At 42.4% G+C, this 19,806-nt stretch overlaps 1 protein-coding gene across 21 annotated transcripts in view; it reads right to left on the reverse strand.

Annotated features, from left to right (window-relative positions):
• Positions 1-19,806, reverse strand: part of NAV2 (neuron navigator 2) — a 664,394-nt gene that overhangs the window by 54,592 nt on the left and 589,996 nt on the right. For all 21 annotated transcript variants that reach the window (XR_010600575.1, XM_065592583.1, XM_065592584.1 and 18 more), the window contains 3 exons: positions 11,875-12,013; positions 3,707-3,998; positions 2,004-2,706 (listed from right to left, as the gene is read on the reverse strand). Coding sequence is in view for 20 of the 21 variants with exons in the window: in XM_065592583.1 (XP_065448655.1) it covers positions 2,004-2,706; positions 3,707-3,998; positions 11,875-12,013 (1,134 nt within the window). In the remaining variant the exon portion in view is untranslated. The remainder of the gene's footprint in view (positions 1-2,003; positions 2,707-3,706; positions 3,999-11,874; positions 12,014-19,806) is intronic.

Raw genomic sequence — 19,806 nt, forward strand, 5'->3', positions numbered from 1 at the left:
AACAATTAAGACAGGGCTAGACTTTCATAAAATAATTGTAATTATGGAATTTTACTCTTCATAGAAGTGTAGAAAATATATTTGCTTTCAGATTTAAGGTTGATAGTATTTAACATATAGCAGTAGCAGTCTTTACTGCTGTCTTTTTATAGTTACAGATGCTTATTTTCTGTGTAAAATCAGCATGGAATATTAATTAAACACAAAGAGTACAACAAAATTCTCAATATTACACGACAGGGCTAGTGCCCAGCAATACACACACTGGGCAAATTCCACTAAAAACGATTTAGCTGTGCCAGGCATACATTTATGTACATAGTCTGGTGACAACTGAAGAATGAAATAGCTAACAAAGAAAATGAAGGTTTAGCTTAAACCTTGACCTCCTCCACAAAAAACTCTCCAAGACACCTGATATTCTCTCAGTGTCTATTCTAAAAAGTTGCATGTAGTTCAAATGTTATACCAATGAAGGATCTAGCAAAATGGTTTTCTGGTCATCAACAGAAATGTATGATTGAGTTTGATTATTAATATATTTGAGGCAAGCAATATGGACATTTTTCATTTATGATGTAATATCATAACAACAAACAATCTTTTAGTTTTTTTGTTTTAAAATAGTAATTGCTAGAAATTAAATTTTCAGCTAGACATAACTTTTCTAATGATGTCCAGAAATAGGAGAATCACTAAACTACCAGGTCATGCTGAATTATACTTGCACAGGCTTTTCAAAGATGGCCATTCACCTAAAAAGAAATGAAGTATTCCTTTTGTGCCTAGCTGGAACCCAAACTACCATTACAAGAGTTACGCTCAAGTTGGCAACTTGAATGGAACGTGACATCCTCACTTCATTTGAAGTAGGATAATGTCAGTGTAATTGTATGGAGATGAAATTATGATGTCAAGACAACAATGAAATCCAGAACACTGCAACTCAAAAGAGACTACGTTACTTACGATGTAAAATTAAAGTGGAAAATAATTTTAATGTATATATTTGCTACAGTCAAGACATTGATGCAAATGCTGCAGAAAAGCAAGGAAATTAACTCCCACTCACCCAAGTACTTGTGTTAAAAATAATGGGGAAGGGAGGAGAATATATACAGTCAGAAAGAGCTAGGAAATAGATCATTACATGTAAGAAGATTTTTGTAAAAAATAAGAAAATTCAATGCGGCTGACATAGTACCTTTAGTTAAGCTGCTCTGTACCTCCCTACTTGGGAACCTAAGGTAAAGAGTCTCACCACACAGGACAACGTTACATGCAACAGAGTGAGACACTGTATTGGGCCAAGTAAGTGAACAAATGTAAATATACTGGGTCAAATTATGTTCTCACACTAATGCAAATCTGGAGTAACTCCATTGACTTCCATGTGTAAATCTGGCTGAACTTTGGACAGTTTCCCTGTGTTGCTGCACGATGTGTAAGTACAATGGGGTGGAATCAATAGTTCTACAGGAGCCTGTAACCTTGTTGCTGTGGGTTTATATTACAGCCTTTATAATGTTTTCAAGTACTAACTTTATTCTGAATCAGCCACAACTGCGAGCATTTTGGGGAGGGTTTAACAATCAATTTCAAATGTTTAAATTTGCTGCTGTCTCGTAATGCAATAAATATTTACAATATTATTAGCGCCAGGGCTGGCTCCAGGGTTTTGGCCACCCCAAGCAGCCAAAAAAAAAAAAAGAAAAGCGGAGGCGGAGTGAGGGACCGTCCGCCAAATTGCCGCCGAATACCTGGACGTGACACCCCTCTCCGGAGCGGCCGCACCAAGCACCTGCTTGACAAGCTGGTGCCTGGAGCCGGCCCTGATTAGCACATGTATATACTAGCTGTGAAATTAAATTTCAGTACAAAGACCTCAACCTAGCACACGCATTAGTAAGTGCCCACAAAACTTAGCCAGTCCCTGGCCTAAACAGCCACAATTGTATAACTCCAGTTAATGTACTTCCACAATGAATAAATTTTGTGCCTACCTGCGCAAAGTGGGGGAGGCCACGTCAGGGTACTTGGCTCCTTGTTGGTGAGTGCTTTGAGCTCCACTAGAAGCAGTCTGTGATGCAGGGTTCACTTTAACAGAATTACATGAAGCCACACTTTCGTTGTCAGACGATATCCCTTTCTCTTTATCTGTTTGGTTGACTAGACCTGGCAGAGAGCTTCCGAGGGATACCTTAGCTGGCTCTCTCATTTTAGGGACAGGCAACCCAGCTGACTTGCTGCTTATGTTGGAGTCTATGCTACTGGTACTAGATCTATTACCAGCTCCACTTCTGCTACTGGATTTACTGGGTCTGGGTAAACTACGATACTGAAGATTAGTGCGGGCACTAAGTGCTAAGTAGCCATCGTCCTGGTTTTGTGAGCCATCAACACTAGTTTTCCGACCAGTGGACCGACCCATGAGTCCAGATGATTTGGGGATTTTGCCCAGTGTAGCTGATCTGCTGGTGATAGTCGCGCCACTGGCAGTAATCATAGTCATGCCGCCAGCTGACCCACTCGGTTTCTTAAATCCAAATGTATTTGTATTAGCAGCAGCTGTTCTAGAGTTACTTGTGGGAGGCTTTTTGGATTCATCACCACTGCTGCGTCCTGCATCTGATGGAGAACGTTTAACATGTCCAGCTTTAGGAGAAAGTCTACCTTTTTCTGATACCTTGGCATCATCAGTTTTCCCTAAAAAATAGAAAAAGAAGTCAAATGCTTAAATTGAAAATGCTAAGCAAATGGTAAGCATCAAAGCATCATGAAAAACAAAAGTATTCTAGCCACAGAAGTGTGGTTAAGAATTATGATCCAGTTTGTATTAAACTATAATGCACTACTGAGAGTTATATATGCAGACTTGCCAGGAGAGAGTATCTGGTGTGTTTACCTTGAGAATACAAAAAACAGTGAACAGATTGTTAAGTAAGAGTGACAGATAAATAAGAAGTGTTTTTCATTCATGACTACCATTGGTTGGATCCCTTTTTGTCAATAGTGAAGTGATATGATATGGCAACAATAAATAAGCTTTAGAAAAAATGTGTATATAACTGGTGAAGGCCACATTTTCAAACCAGACCTTGAAATTTCCATTCACAATAGGGTATACAACAAAGTGTGAGTGAAAGTGTAATTCATCTATTTGCATGCACAAATACTATTAATGCTCAAGCACAAATTTGCATGTGCTAAGAGCTCTGATGAAGTCCATCTGAAAATTGCTTTAATATAAATTAAGATGCAGTTGCTATTTTAGCAGTGAAAAAGCTTCTTTCACACAACTATCCTTAGCCACATGAAGTCTAGGTTCTGAGTTACTCTTAATCCAGGACTATGAAAATGGAGTTCCATTAATTACCATTACAAGAAACAAGAATATTGAACTGCAAACACTGTGTCCAACGAACAGTCTAATTTAAGGGACATTCAAAACAGGCAAACAATATTCAAAGCATTTTAGTATAAGTATCATTTAAAATTCACATACAGCCATAAAACAGAAACACAGAGATTTAGTATCTTGTATATATACACACACACACACACACACACACACACACACACACACAAAATCTACGAGTAAATATAGAATGAGTTGAAGTTCAGCTCCTGCCACAGGAAAGCAGTTAAGCACTTTATTTCTCCATTGTAAACTGTTGGCCTGCCTGTGTATTACATTTTTCCTCACCTGATCCAGGTGTCTTCAGTGAGCCTGAGGTAGTTGAAGGTTTAGTCCTCGGTGTAGTAATGCCAACCTGAGCTGACATGCCCCGCCTCCAGGAACCAGTCTGTGAAATGACAGTGTTCTTCCTACCAGAAGTGCTTTTATCAGATTCATCAGACACATCGGAAGGATTTCGCCTCCATTTAGATCCAGACTCCATCTTTATGCCACTATCTGATCCTCCATCAGATTTCTTGACTTCATCACTGGACCACAGGGAATTCCGCTCAACCTGCGAATGCTTTTCTGCATCAGTCTAAGGGAAACAATAAATCATAACAGAATCTCTACTGCAAATTCCTTTTTGAAATCCTTCCTTTTTTTAGGGTTCAAAATCTAGAACCACCAAGCTGATTTAAAAAAATCACTAATAATTTTTGATTACACTTAGACATTTTACTTTTGTTTGTTAAGCCTGCTTTTTGCCAGGCAAAAGCCAAGATAAATGAATTCTACTAACTGTGTTTGCTTTCTGATACACTGGGGAACAATCACTAAAAAGCCAAAACCAAAAACCACCAACTATCCAACACACACCAAACATCTGATTAATAAATAATAAGGAAAATACTCAGTTCATTGCCATTTACCTCCTCCTTGAATTTTATGTGAACCCTTTCAGTGCAATGCATAAAGATCATTTCAAACACGTGCAGCTAGGTTTTCTTTGTTCTTGCTGCTTTCCTACCTCTCGTCTGGCAATTTGATCTTAAGAGCACAATGAGGTCGCTTTTTGCATAGACTGAGAGATGTGGAATGCTGTTAGTTTTAATCTAACCCATTAAAAAGACACCCAAGATCTGGAGAGAAATAAAACCCCATTATACCACATTAAAATCCGACTTAAATCCCCAAAGCAAGTTAGTTCATAATTTGCACTGAAACTCCATCTCTTACTTTTTTATATTTTGCCAATCCTACTGCACATCCCATTTATAAAGTCAGATGCTTTATGGAGAATTCTGCACAACCACGCTCAAGGATGGAATAACCCCCTGAACAAACCATAGCCAAATTCCACACAACCCTATCAATATCCCATTATATTATCCTATATATTCCCAAACCCATTCTCCCTTTCCTTTCCTATTAAAAATGTTTATTAAAAGATACACCTATTAAAAATTCTTACTGAATTAGGTTTCCCCTGCCAAACTTATTTTGTGATAAACAATTGGAAGTCTGTAATATCACAACCAATTATAAAAGTTGACCACCACCCACATCTTGGAGAATGTGAACTCCAAGTGATAGCTAAGGTTATTCTCTAATCACAGCACCTTCATGGAAGCAACTGTCAATCCAAACTTGCTTGTGTCTCACTGAACTGAGTTGTGCAGAAGGAGGCTACCTAAGGCCTGTTTCTGCAACATGCTGAAAAGTGCTTTCATCCCACTGGCCCCAGGGGAGGTGAGGGTGGTGAGAACCTTGTATTAGGCTTTCAAGAACTTCAAAAGATCTGGTCTTAACTAACCAAGAGCTTTTTTAAAAAACACCCTCAGATACCTGGGTAATCAGCAAAATGGCAAAAGTAAATACAGAAAAAAGTGACTGACAATTTAATATGCTCTCTGCAAGATACTACATTTTATTTTGAAACCTCCCATCTCCCTGAATCTGTCTATAGTTTTATAATTTATTTTCTTTGATCACATCACATCCCTAATATTATATGAGTGAAGGGGATTTTTTGGTTTAATTTCTTTTGCCTTTTACTGTGATATTTAAAAGAGATCAAGAAAAAATAGCCTCTAAGTGTTCAGTATATGAAAGCCAACACCATAAACTGTAATGGTTTATTTCAGTTGTATGAAATAGTTGGGGCTATTTTATTTTTCTTGTTATTAGCTCATTAAATGATAAAACATAGTCCACTATTCAAAAAAAGTGGTCTCAGCATAATCCCCCAATTCTGAGAAACACGATATTGCTTTCTCCTTACACCCCTCTGATGGATACAAGATTTGGGGCTTAATGTTTGTGACTATAAACTTGTGAACAATATCAGCTTTGTCATAAAACAACAGAATCTGGCTACATCTCCCAGGTGTTCTTCACTACAATGTAGCTTCACTTAACTACTGCCTAAGTTTATCTACCTCTTACAAACAAAAAATGGAACCAATAAATCCAAGCCTATCATCACCATTCAGTCGTCTTCTTCCTGTGTATGCTACTCCCAGTCCATTGTCTAATCATCCTACAAACCCTCCAGAGTAGGACTTATGTCTACTTGTCACCGAAGTGCTTAACACACTTTTGGGTGCCTACTGACAAATGTTCCTTTACTTTACACTTCCCTAGTTTGCCTTTGGAAAACAAAAGAAAGATAGAATCTCACCACCAGAGAGTGCCTAAGAGCGAGTTCTCTGACAATGTAACATCTTTGTTCACTTCAACTTTATTTGATGCAATTATTGTACCACACCTTCCTTTATTTGATGCAACTATTGTACTAAGCATCACCTTCCCTGGTATTTGAAATTTTGCATGTCCACTCGTGAAACAAGTTGACCATAGCTGCTACGGTTTCATGCCAGACAATGAGAACAGAACAGAAACATGGCTGAGGCCCAGAACCCAAACACAAAGAAACTTGCCATTCCAACATTAGCTGAAACGCCACCCAGTTTGAGAGACCATTAAATTGGATGAACCTGGAAATCCTGAGACGGGGGTGCAGCTGTCTGCTGAAGGTCATCAGAAGGCGCACAGGACATAATAGGTGAACAAGGACTGACAACTGGCTGAGTCGGGAGCAACCTTAACCAGCTAATGAGACTCTTAGAACTTTATGACTACAATAGCAAACCCAGAGATTTGCTTGGTTTAAAAAGGTTCCATTACCTTCCTTTCCAAATAATGGGGTCTTGATTTTAGATAACTTGACTCATCTGATAATTTACTGCTGCTGTTACCTTTGTGAAGGAACTGCTTTTTCTTGTGAATTATTTTAGCATTTAATCTACTGCCAGCAAAACTTCCAAGCTATTTTATCTCATTCTCTCTCCCAATTCTTGTTGCAGTTTGAGTTCTTTTCAAATGTCTTCTAATTCTTACTTCCCATCAGAAGATGTGTATGATGGAATTTTAGGGGTTTTTTTGGTTGTTGTGGGAAGGAACAACCTCCATGAATTTTCTACATAGATTTAAACTTTTACCACATTTACAGTCAGTTTTTCAGAGGTGCTGAATTCTCACAGCTCCATTGGCTTCAGTTGAAGTTGTGGGTGCTCAGTACATCTAAATATCAGTTCCTTGGTCTTGTATTTAGCAGAATTAGATTTGTTTCTGTTTTGCCTTTCTTGTTTCTTTTGTTAAGATAATACTGTATATGTATTACTGATTACATCTACAGAGACTAACATGTGAGGGCCCTCCCCTTTTGATATGTTGTATTGTTGGTCTGGGCTCCCAGTTTCACATGCATGAGCTCCACAATCTCTCTTTAATTATCTGAAATCCAAACCCTGCACTCCCTTAAACAGATGTTGTAAGACCACAACTAAAAAGCTATGAACCTGTGACACGGGGACCAAAGCAGTAGGGACCCTTGAGAACGGATACACCACATCCCTGTGTGCTGTGAAGATCTCTGTGCCAGGTCTTTGCGGCTCACCACATAGAAGACGACAAATACGAATAGGCAAAGACCATAATACATGGGTCTAAGCAAAGAATACAAGAGAGGGAGGAGCGTGGTGGCCAATATATAACACTCCACTTTCATAAGCTGCGGCATTACTTCTGAGTCCACTCCCAAGCTAAGCAAGATTCCCACAGTCAAAGCCCATTAACTTGCTCTATGTTGGTGAGATTAGGATTTGGCTTTTAAGAGATGAAATAAAGTATTTTGTGAATAATAATTTGCAGTTAACAGCACCTTTCATTTAAGGACAGCAGAACACATCAGAAATTCTTTAAAGAATTTAAATATTTTTGTGAGATAGTCTCATAATTCTCTCACACAGGCATTATAAAATGGGTAAACTGAGCAATAGGTCACGGCAAGTAAATGGCAGAATTGCAAATATAACCCATTCATCCTGGTGTGACCCAAGAAGCCCTTAATGCCAAGAGGGAAGTGGGTTACAGGAACTCATTTTGGTTCACCAAAGAATGTCATGAGAGGTCTCAAATGAAAGCTGGTGTCACACTGATCATCAATATCACCACCAAAAGTATGTACAGATATACTGAAAATATGTTTTTAAGAGTCTGTACCAAGGTATAGCGACCATCTCTCTGTTGGGATGTATATTAAGCATTGTAAGCTAACACAGTGGAAACCCATTTACATACAAAGTCAAATGTTTATGAAGAGAGATGAAATCACCAGGAAAGAGCATGCAGGAAAAAACGAGCCATGGGAGGTTATCCTGTGTAAGAGTAAAGACGATGAATTTTGGGGGTATTTCTAGAAGACCCTGCACCTAGGGAAGTAAACGGACATCACATTTGCATTCATGAACACAGGCGCTTAGCCAGTGCCGTATTATTGCCTAGGCCAACAAGGCCTAGGCCGGCAAATTTGCAGGGGCGGAAGCTCCCCTCCGTGCCCCGCCCCCTTGCTCCAGCTCACCTCCGCCTCCTGTGCAAGCGTGCCGCCGTGTCCTATTTCTCTCCCCTCCCAGCGCTTGCGCTGCGAAACAGCTGTTTTGCGGGGCAGGGTGGGAGGGGGAACGCTGCGCGCGGGGGAAGAGGCGGGGCCGGGGGCAGGGATTTGGGGAAGGGATCCAATAGGGGAAGGGAGGGGGTGGAGTTGGGGTGGGGACTTTGGGGAGGGGGTTGGAATGGGGGCGGGAAAAGGGCGGGGTTGGGGCGGGACCAGGGCGGCAATTATTTCCTGGCCTAGGGGCGGCTAAATTATTAATCCGCCACTGCGCTTAGCCAACCTTGGTTGAAAACACCAAAGAGAACTTAGGGTGAGATAAACTTCTTTACTCAGTAACTTTACCTGTTACTTAAGTTTAGCCTCTAGAGAGCGTGTAATGAACTTGTTTAGATATAATCATTTCCAATATCCTTATTCACTATCTCCTGAATCTCTAGTATTTGATAATATTCTTGTTTTCAGTATAACTATATGTCAGTGCTCTAGTATTAAGCAAAGAGCTGGTCCTAAGTTGCATGTTCCTTTCGGAACAGCAGACCTGATATTTCTGTGAGTGTTCAGTAGATAAGGGACTGGACACTACAGGGAATGCTTGGAGATGGCTTGGGGATTTGTGTGTGCCATTCACTAATCTACAAAGAGGGAGCAAGGCCTGCAGAGGTCTAGAAGGTAGCACTTATGTTGCCAGAAGTGAGTGGCTTCAGGGAGTTGACTCACAGCAGGCACAGACCAGGCTGCCTGATGCTTAAGAACTGGTGCTGATGAGGTGCCTCACCACCGTGGGCATCCCGGGGGACCATCCCTCCGCCAATCACTAGATTGTACTACCTGTGCAAGTTTGGAACCCTATTGTTCTACCAAAAGCTTGCATTCCCTTGGATGCTAGAATGGTTGTGGGAGAAAGGGAAGTAAGTTTGGTGGTACTATTAGATTGTGATCTCTTAGAAATACTTCCTAGAATCTGACCCACTACAAGGCATGAGTCAAACTCAGTCACCTATTTCAGACTAATATTTAGTCACTTGCCTTTATTTTCCTCACTGTATTCTAATGTTCAGACACTTCTAATTTAACAATTCTGGGGAAAACTCACAGGTTGCCTGTGTAACTCCTTTTGTAACATGCTTGAAGAAGTACTTCAACGACTGTAACTCCTTTCTCCAATTTGGTGGAGGACTTGCATTAGCAATTTCAAACACACATGAAATCACTGACATAACCAGAGGCTAAATCTTTAATGTAGGCTCAAATATGAACCTCATGGCCAGGCAAAAAAGAGTCATACACTCTTGCAACACAGTACTTTAGGCAGTGCAACCCTTCACAGCAACCACATTTCTACATTAAAACAGCCATTAAAAAAAGATTCAGAACCCAGTCCAACCTGCCCCCTTCCCCCTTAAAAAAATTGTAACCATAGGGATCCCTTTGCAACGCCACATGTGATATCAAAATAAGACACCCTGTGTCCCATTTGTGATAACAGAAACACCTTGGCTTCATAAGCTGTTTTAGAAAGAACAAAAATGGGTTTTTCAGTCCTGCACTTTTCATGACAAAATTAGTATCAACATGAAAAGAAAACCACGTATGTTATTGCAACGTTTAGTGATGAACAATCTATTGTATGAAAATGAAATTACTGGACATCTGCTGCTGTATTTGGATATGTGGTTTCTGAGCACTAAGAGTTGTATGCATGATGCCTATGGATATGAAATTTACGGTCTACTGAAATACTGCCAAAAGTAAAAAGCCTGCAATAATGTGCAGCCCAGGAAGCTTAAGATAATACTATTCCTTAGCCAATGTGTGTTTACATTTCCGCTGAAAGTGTAATAATCTTTAAACTCTGGCATTCACTTAATTAAACTGTTCTTTAATAAATGGTACAGTATACTTTCTAGTGCGAAAGAAAAAATCACATCTGTTACTTATAATGTTGTATATACAGTGGGTCTATTAAAAAATTAACACTTAATTGTTAACACTGTGGTAGCAGAGATGTCACAAATTTCACATCCAGAGAAAGATGGTGGTATCTCCCATACACCACCAGGGTGGTAAGCACTAATGATAACCATTGTACTGGGATGTGTGCAGAGAGAATAATTACTAACTACCTATGGCCTGATTGACAAAGGTGCAGAACTCCTTCCATAGCTTGACCCTGGATGAAGTTGCTTAGGCTACTAGTGTTAATATTTTTCATTAAAATAAAGACTAAAAAGCACTTACAGTCCCATAGCACTTTACCAACTCTAAGCTTGTTCTCAATAGGTGCTGAGCACCTACAACCCTCAGTGAAATCAATGGGAGTTGTGGGTGCTCGCCTTTCTTAACATCAGCTCCATATACATATAGCATCACTTTTGGTGTGGAGGGCAGCAGCCAAACTAGCACTTAGCACAATTCAGAGCAGATGTGGGAAATAATGTATCTGCACCCTTTTAAGGCACAAACATATTACAATCGCTAAGCAAACTCCTCCTAAAGTGACCTTCTTATAAGCGAATATCAGAAATTCTTATTTGATCATTAGGTTTACACCAAGTACTTTCCAGAAAACATACTTGTTATGCACACATGGCACAATGTATTTTGACACAAGGGAGTATTAAGGGTACTGTTGAAAAGATATAAAGGAGTTAAAGAGAAAAGGAACACTGAAAGATCAGACTTGCCTTCCAAAGTAGCAAATCTGTAAAAAAAATAAATAAACTGGAAAGTAAAATATTTCGAGAATGTACAGAAAAAATGTACAGAAAAAAGTGATTAACTCTGCTCCCTTAATTTTTCTGGGTAGCAAGTCAGGGCCGGCTCCAGGCACCAGCCTACCAAGCATGTGCTTGGGGCGGCACCTGGAGGGGGGCGGCGCTCACCCGGGGAGAGCGGAGCCGCAGCGGGCTCGCCGCCCTCTTCCCGGCGCTCTGGCCGATCAGGGAGAGCGGGCCCACGGCCGGGCTCTCCGCCCTCCTCCTGGTGCTCCGGCCAGTCGGGGAGAGCGGGACCCCGGACGGGCTCGCCGCCCTCCCCTGCCACGCTCCCCACCAGGGGGCGGCGGGAGGGTTTTTTGCCTGGGGTGGCAAAAAAGCCAGAGCCGGCCCTGAGCAAGTAGCCCCACTGATTTCAGTGGGACCAGCTGTGCAGGTACTGCTCAACATCAGTAAAGGGGACGGAATTGAGCCCTTAAGGTTGAAAGTGCTGAGAGTAAAATATTAAACATTGATCAAAACAAATTCTGACAGCTGGAGTTTGTTATTTTATTTCTGGTCAGGTTTCCAACAATTTCAGCGTGAGTTGCTGAAAGGCTGTAAAGGAGCCAAATATCACAGTCTAGGGTTACTATTATAAGAAATATGCTGATGCATTTCATTCTTCATTTCAAGAAAACACTGAACTGTTGAAAGGATGAAGTAATAGACAGGCTCATTCACTTTAAGGGATTGTAGCTATTGCTTAGAGACAATAACTCCATCAATGCTGCTGTATGTCTCAAAGGAAACAGAAATTTTACCTGTGCATCTATGTTTTTACGGGAGGAGGCAGGTGTGTTGGCATAGGAGCTGATGGAGGAGCTGGTGTTAATGTCATCGGTGCTGAGGTTATCTATGGTGTCACTGATCCCACTGCTGACGGAGCTGCTGTCATCCCAGCTGCGGAAAGAAGCACATGCTTTATATCCAAGCAAGACAATACTATAGCTGTCGAGGAATCAAAAGACATACAAGTGATAAAACAGTCTCAAGATGAAAAATATTATTGATACAGATATATCCAAGTGCAACTTTTGACCGGTATAAGGCTTTACTTCTTGGAGACCTACTTTCTATTGGATATCATACTCAATACTATAGATCATCATTTTATGATCAACTATTCTGTATTAGCAATAACATCCTGCCACCAGGATACTGGCTTAGCCCCCAGTTTGTATAGCAAGACAAAGTTTAAACTAAACGTAAGGGGACTGTTGCCCCTTACTAACATTCAGTGGAGGTGTTTTGGTTGGCTAGTTCCCAGCACTAAAAGGGGAGGGGTCGATGGGAAATCAGGACCCTGAGGCTGACAGTCCCCAGGAACAATGGCGAGAGGCCAATGCTCCAGGTCAGCCTGATTGACAGGGCGGGCAGGCTAATCAGCATGACAGGAGGCCAAGGTGGGTGCCATCCTCCATGTGAGCTGGAATTGCCTGGGCCAGACTGAGTGGGGCCGAGCTAAGGAGAAAGCAGGGGCCCAAGCTGAGCAGGAGAGCAGAACCATGCCAGATCCAGAGGAGCCAGAGACGCAGCCACAGAGCCAGAGACACAGCCCAGGGAGAGCAGATCCGGTGCTGGGAGCAGAGCTGCAGCCACAGAGCCAAGTGTGGCGAGCAAGTGGGGCCAGCAAAGGGGGGACCTTGGGCAAAGGGCCCAGCACAGAAAGACACCTCCAGCCAAGGGCCCTTGCAGGCCAGACCGGGAGGGGGACCTTAACCGGACGGGGGGCTGACGCTGGGAAGAAGGGTCCCACCACTCAAAGCCCGGAGGTGTGTGGCCACCACCATTGCAAGTGTCCAATCCACAGCATACCTGCAGCACAGCCAGGGCCTGAGAAGGAAATCTGGGACCTACAAGGAACAGACTGCGAAGTGCTCTGATGTCCAGGGACACTGTTTGTGATGTTCCCTGCCACAGAGCGGGGTGATGTGTTTTCCTTTAACCTCTCCCATTTTTCCTTATTCTTTTCTTTAGATTAATTGTTAATTAAACAACTTGTATTTGCTTTAAATTGTATGGAATAATCAGTGGGTCAGAGAGGTGCCCAGTGCAGAGAGAGTACCCCGTAGTGGGGACACCCTAGCCCCTGTCCTAGGTGACCACAGCAGGGTTGGGGGTTGAGCCCCCCAGGAATCCTGGGCCAGCCTTGTTGGGGTTACAAGGACTCTGCCAGACAGGAGAGTGGGGCAGGGAGGCCTCTGGGTAAAGGGAGTGGGAGCGAGGACTCAGATCCTTTCGCTAGCCCACTTCACCGGGGTAGTGCAGAAGCCAGGAAAGTTCCCCACAATAGCGGGACCATTCCCCCACTTACATAAACATCACTCCCTACCTCCTCAGTCCCAGAGGAGAAGTGGTATGTTTAAGAAGATACTTCTTGACAGATGAAACAGGACTTTACTGACTCATCAGCATGGACAGGAACTTAAATTCAGTGGCAAAATTAATTTTTGAGCAAACTTCTGGACTCTGTCTTACTAATTGAACCTGGATAACAAACTATCATCTTCCATCACCAGCACCACCATCATCAGCACCTAGTTATATTGTGTGGTCGCCAAACAAGACAAAGGGACAGAAATTTATTTAGAAATAGCCAGCTGGTTGTAGTTTTTAAAGCTTTAATCAAAGAATGCATTTGTTGTTTAACTAATGCATAACCCTGCTAACCCTTACATTCATTCTCCTGCCAGCTAGGTAAGACAATATCTTATTATTTAGGACCAGCTTTTCCAGCACATGCTAGCTGCAGCTTTTCCCATCAAATATGAAAGACATAACTGGAAGTTTAGCACAAAAAATAACCACATATTTAAAGCAATTGGAAGGTCATAACAGACAAAAGAAAAAAAAATTCTAACATCAAGGCAGACACTCCACCCTTAATGTGCACTTAAAGTAAACTGCTCAAGTAAAGATTTACAAACTAGTATACAATGGCTTCTTTTCTAAGGATAATAAAACCCCATTTGAATAACTGTCCTACAGGCAACTCTCCAAAGATGCCTTTGGAGCCCTTGCAGCCTACTGGTAAATACACATTTCAGAAAAATGTATAAACAAATATTTCATGGACAAAGTGTTAGCTGTAAAGAAGCCCAAGTATCTATGGCAGTGCTTCTCCAGCGATATTAGAATACGGTCCGCAGATTTAGAGGAATCCAATCCCCTACTTTTCTTACAACATTTCCTGTCTGCTTTTATAGTCCTGTATTCCCTGAGACCAATAAGGGTCGCTGGACCATTGTTTAGAAATCACCGACAAACGGATACATAGGCTACGTAATGTAAATTTGTTTGTTTTTAATTGTATGATTATACATAAACCCAAAGACAAATGGGTTGTAGAGGTTAGAGTTGAGGAATGGGAGCCAGATTTTCCTGTATTATATTCTCAGGTCTGCCATGACATTCTGCATAACCTTTTGCAACCACTTCAATCATGTGCTTCACTTTCCCTATTTGCATTTACAAAGATACCTACTCTAATGTATTGCATGAAGTTTAAAATAAGTCTTTTTAAAGTGCTTTTTGCTCAGAGTATATAAAAGCAGCATTTAAAATTACAAGAAAAAAGATCTGCAAAATCAGGCTGGCTTGTCTACATGGGCACATTAAAAGTTTATCCAAATTAACTGAAGATATGCATTTAGAGTGAATTGGTTAAACCACAATACATCCCCGTGTGGCACCTCTCATTCGGCATTAAAGTGGCCTTACTTTTGGTTTAGTTTAATTGCTAAATTCACACTTCTTGTTAATTTAGATCAATTTTCCTGAGGGTCCCCATGCAGACAAGCCCTGAGTTTTGCAAACTCAACACATAATTTGAGAAGTGTGCAAGACCCTGAATCTTAAGTTCAAAAGGACAACAGAAGTTCACATATTTGGTGTAGGGTTACCATATTTAACCAATTAAAAAAGAGGACCCTCCACGGGGCCCTGGCCCCGCCCATTTCCCACCCCCAGCCAAGCCCAAACTCCACCCCTTCCCCGCCCCTTCCCCGCCCTAACTCCGCCCCCTCCTCCCTCCCACTCCCAGCCACGCGCAAAGGGCTGCCCGAGCGCTACTGGCTTCACGGTGTGCCGGGCAGCCCCCAGACCCTGGCCCCCGGCCGGCGCTTCCCCAGCGCAGCTGGAGCCCGGGAGCGGAAGCGCCCAGCCGAGAGCGCACGGTCTGGAGGCTGCCCGGCAAACCGTGAAGTCAGTAGCGCTTGGGCTTCGGGCAGCCCCTATGCCTCCAGACCCTGCGCCCCCGGCCAGGCACTTCCCCTCCCGGGCTCCCCCCGAACGGGGGTTTGATTGCCAAAAAGCCGGACATGTCCGGGAAAAAACAGACGTATGGTAACCCTAATTTGGTGTTACTATTGTTTAGAAGAAAAAGATTTTCCCCCCCTAGGGCTAGTTTAATTTGGTTATATTTTGAAAAAGAAGCACATAGTAAGAGAAAAACAAAGATATAAGCTTTTTTAAATTAAATCTAAGAATCCTTGGAATATAACTAAATAAGCAAAAAGACCCTACAACAACAGTTTTGTTGCAATTGCTGTTTCTAGTATTCCTTGTAACATACCACAGCCCATTATGTATGACCACACGGCATTCTCGAACTCCAATAGGCCCTGATTCAGCAAGACACTTAAGCATGTACTTAACATTAAGCACCTGAGTAGCCCTATTGACAGTTCCCTTGACTTCAATTAGCCTGTTTACATGCTTACAGTGAAGTATGTGATTGCTGAATTGGAGACATAATGCCTGTGAACAAAGTCAGAAACATGCATGTGACTGTACTAGTTGTTGTGGCTTTAAACAGAGACTGCAAAGTGTTTTAGTTTAAATATTTGATCTACCTTAAATTTGTTATACTCTGATGGAGAAGGTTAATACATTTAAATTTTATGTATTAAAAATATACTATTTCATTACCAAATAAAAAAAACACACAGAATTGCAACATATGTGGGGCCCAGAGCTAGAATATCTTGCATTTTGCCTGAATGCTAAATTACACTATTCTTGAAGCAATGCTGATGTCACCAGTAAATGATACTGATACACAAGCAAAACTGTTTTGACAGGATAAGATGGGACATAAGCTAAAATCAACCAGGTCAATTTCAGCTTTACTCCAAAGCATTCCAGAGTGGGGGGGAAATCAGTCTTTAACAAAAAGGGAAAGAATTAGATAGGCAGGAAAAAGAAACCTTGTGCTATTTAAAACAGAATTTAAAAAAAAGGCTATATTAGCAATTACTTCGCACCGTACTTTCAAGCAAGACAGATCCTTGACTTATATTAAAATAAACTGTTGTACTCTGCACTCTGTAGATAAGATCATCATGGAAGTAGTTTTATCTGTTACTTGGCTAAATCTTTAAAAAATAAAATCTGTACAACATACATCTCACTACAAACAGTAGGAGGATTAATTTGATCCAGTTAAAATACATGCATATTTTAACCTCTTTTTCTTCATTCCAGTGTATGTAAAGTTATTCGTCCAGTATTCTGAAGAAATAATAATATGGTGAGTAGTACACAGTACACTATATCCTATAATATACACAGGGTCATAAAAAATGTAGCGCTCTAAAAAATGTATAAATCGAATCACTGTGTACATCGCCCTGCAAAGGCAGGGTATAGTCTCCTCATAGAGGACCTAATCAGTTACCAAATTGATAAATGTCCATTTCACATTGTTTCTTTAAAAGATGCCCCAAAACCACATGAATTAGTTCACATTATTACCTTGCTTCCATGTCTTGATGGTTAAAGGCAAAAGAGAGGAAGCAGAAAGGGAACTCTAACAGCCCTCATAATTACAACATTCCTGGCTCTCTGAGCCATGATAACTTCTTTGTAATTTAGCTGGTGCAATTAATAATTTCTGATGTCAGCAAAAGTCAACTCAGCCATAACGCAAAGCTGGAGCCTTTGGGGTTTCCTTCATCCACTTGATCAATCAACTGAAACTCTACTTGGGTTACTCAAAATTACATAAATTCTTAGAAGTATATTTATTTCAACCTCTTGCCCCATGTGCATGGAAGTAGTACAACAACATTCTCAAAGGATATCAGCACAACTGAAAATATGTCAGATTGTAAATGGGGTCAAGGTATAGCCTGTGATTTCAGATATTGTAACATCTGAAGAGATAAGAGACATCCAAAGGGTGTAACAAGACCCTAGAGAGGCCTGGAGCTCTCAGAGCTCTCAGTCACAGTACCATCAAGTTTAAGGGACGACTAGATCATCTAGTCTGACCTCCTGTATATCACAGGCCACCAACACCACCCAACATACTTGTATTAATTAAGTCGGAGTAAATGGGCCAAAGATGTTAACATAACACCCATGCACTAAACCTAATAACTGAAATAAGAAAAAAAGCACTACAAATCACAGAAGACTAGATTAATATGTGCCACAGGCAGGGAATAGGAAGAACTGATTTGCACCAGTGCTCAAGTACCCTGTAATAGCAGGAAAATAATTAATGAGATATACCCAGATAATCCTGGCAAGTGATCCACACCCCACACGCTGCAGAGGAAGGCAAAATATGCCCACTGTCATTGCCAAACTGACCCGGGGGAAAATTCCTTCCCAACCCCATACATGGAGATCAGTTAGACTCTGAACCATTGAATCAATGGAAGTTTGGGTGCTAATTATCGGTCAGGATCAGGCCTACACCATGCACTGAGGAACAGACTCTATTATACCACTAATAATAATTTTTGGCCGATGTTATATTTGAATAGCATCTGTTTCCTGATGCTCTGAATTGAAAATAAAGTTTCACAATGAAAGCCGGGATATGTAAGAACCTGAATAGCCTAGTATCAACATATCAACTTCAATATTTTCATGTCTATTTCTGGAGTATGGGGGATGGCTCCTGTCAAGCATCCAACTGTCAGCCTAACTCTCTCATACCTTACCCTGTTCTACTGTGTGACTCACCATCTCATAGACAACAAGCTGATCAAAATAATGAATTAACTAAGGGTCCTTGGGTTTTCACCCCCACCCACCCAGTTACTGTTTCTCTGACCCACATACACTTCTCCTCCTATTCGAAAGCTGCCTTCATGCTCTCTGCTAGCACAGGAATACAATCTCTTCTATAGCAGCAGTTTCTCCTAAGAGGTGCTTTAGAGCAGTGGTTCTGAACCAGGGGTCCGAAGCTCCTGGGGTCTGTGAGCAGGTATCAGGGGGTCCGCCAAGCAGGGCCAGCATTAGACTCACTGGGGCCCAGGTCAGAAAGCCAAAGCCCCACCAAATGAGGCTGAACCCTGGGCCATGAGGAACTTAGCTTTGCGGGGGCCCCTGTGGTATGTGGCCCCAGGCAATTGCCCTGCTTTCTACTCCCTAACATCGGCCCTGGATTTTCTATGCAGAAAGCCAGTTGTTGTGGCAGAGGTGGGCTGTGGAGTTTTTATAGCGTGTTGGGGAGGGCCTCGGAAAGAAAAAAAGTTGACCAGTGGTTTTCAAACTTTTTTTCTGGCGACCTAGTTGAAGAAAATTGTTGATGCCCACGACCCCACGGAGCTGGGGATGAGGAGCTTGGGGTGTGGCCTGGCTGATTGCGCCACTCCCGAGGGGCCAGAGCAATTCCCTGCCCCGGGACCAGCCCTGGCTGCTCAGCCCAGCAGACACAGTCGCCTCCCAGCAGGGCTGGTGAGTGAGGCCAGGAGGCAGGGAGTGGGTCTCTGGAGGGCCTGGGGGAGTACTGCTGGACTGTGAGGGGATGGGGAAGATCTGTGTGGTGGGGCACCAGGGAATGGGGGGACTGTGGGCAGAGGGGTGTTGGGCAGGGGAGGTGTTGTGCAGGGTGCTGTGCATTTGTGGCAGGGTCGGGGGGGGGCGGGTGCTGAGCATAGTGGGTCCGGGGGCGGTGTCTCCGGCCATAGAGAATCGGGAGGGGGGGGGGGGTTCCGGTGTTGGGCGGGAGGAGGGGGAGAATGTGTGGTGCGGCATGGGCCCACCCCGAGGGGAAGGGGCATGCCGGCAGCACAGGGCTAGGCAGGCCATTGTGCGTTTTGCAACTGCTGTTTGTAAATAGTGCCCTTGCACTGGGCTGGGCGGAGCAGGGCCGCCTCTGCCATGCCATGCCCCTGGCTGACCCTCTAATCCAGGGACCGACCCCCCTGCACCATGCTCCATTGCCCCATGGGGGCCCACAAATATGTTTTGCGACAGGCCCACCAAAGGTTAATCCGGTCCTGCTTGTTGCTGTTGTGTGTGTGTTTTTTTAAAAAAAGAACAGGAGTACTTGTGGCACCTTAGAGACTAACAAATTTATTAGAGCATAAGCTTTCGTGGGCTACAGCCCACTTATCCGAAGAAGTGGGCTGTAGCCCACGAAAGCTTATGCTCTAATAAATTTGTTAGTCTCTAAGGTGCCACAAGTACTCCTGTTCTTTTTGCGGATACAGACTAACACGGCTGCTACTCTGAAACCTGTTTTTTTAAAACAATCTATCAGCATATTCCCATTTAATAATATTCTTGTCCATAGAGTTGCCTGCTTTTGTCTATTTGGAGGGTGCGTAAGTATCACCACACAATCCTCAGGACAGCCTATCACAGCAGTGATATCATTCATATTAGCATATATTAGCATATTCAATGCAAACTATCAATTAAATCATTACTAACTAGTGCCATTGTCGAAGTTT

This window comes from Chrysemys picta, chromosome 4 (assembly GCF_011386835.1).
Source record: "Chrysemys picta bellii isolate R12L10 chromosome 4, ASM1138683v2, whole genome shotgun sequence".
Lineage (NCBI taxonomy): Eukaryota > Metazoa > Chordata > Testudines > Emydidae > Chrysemys > Chrysemys picta.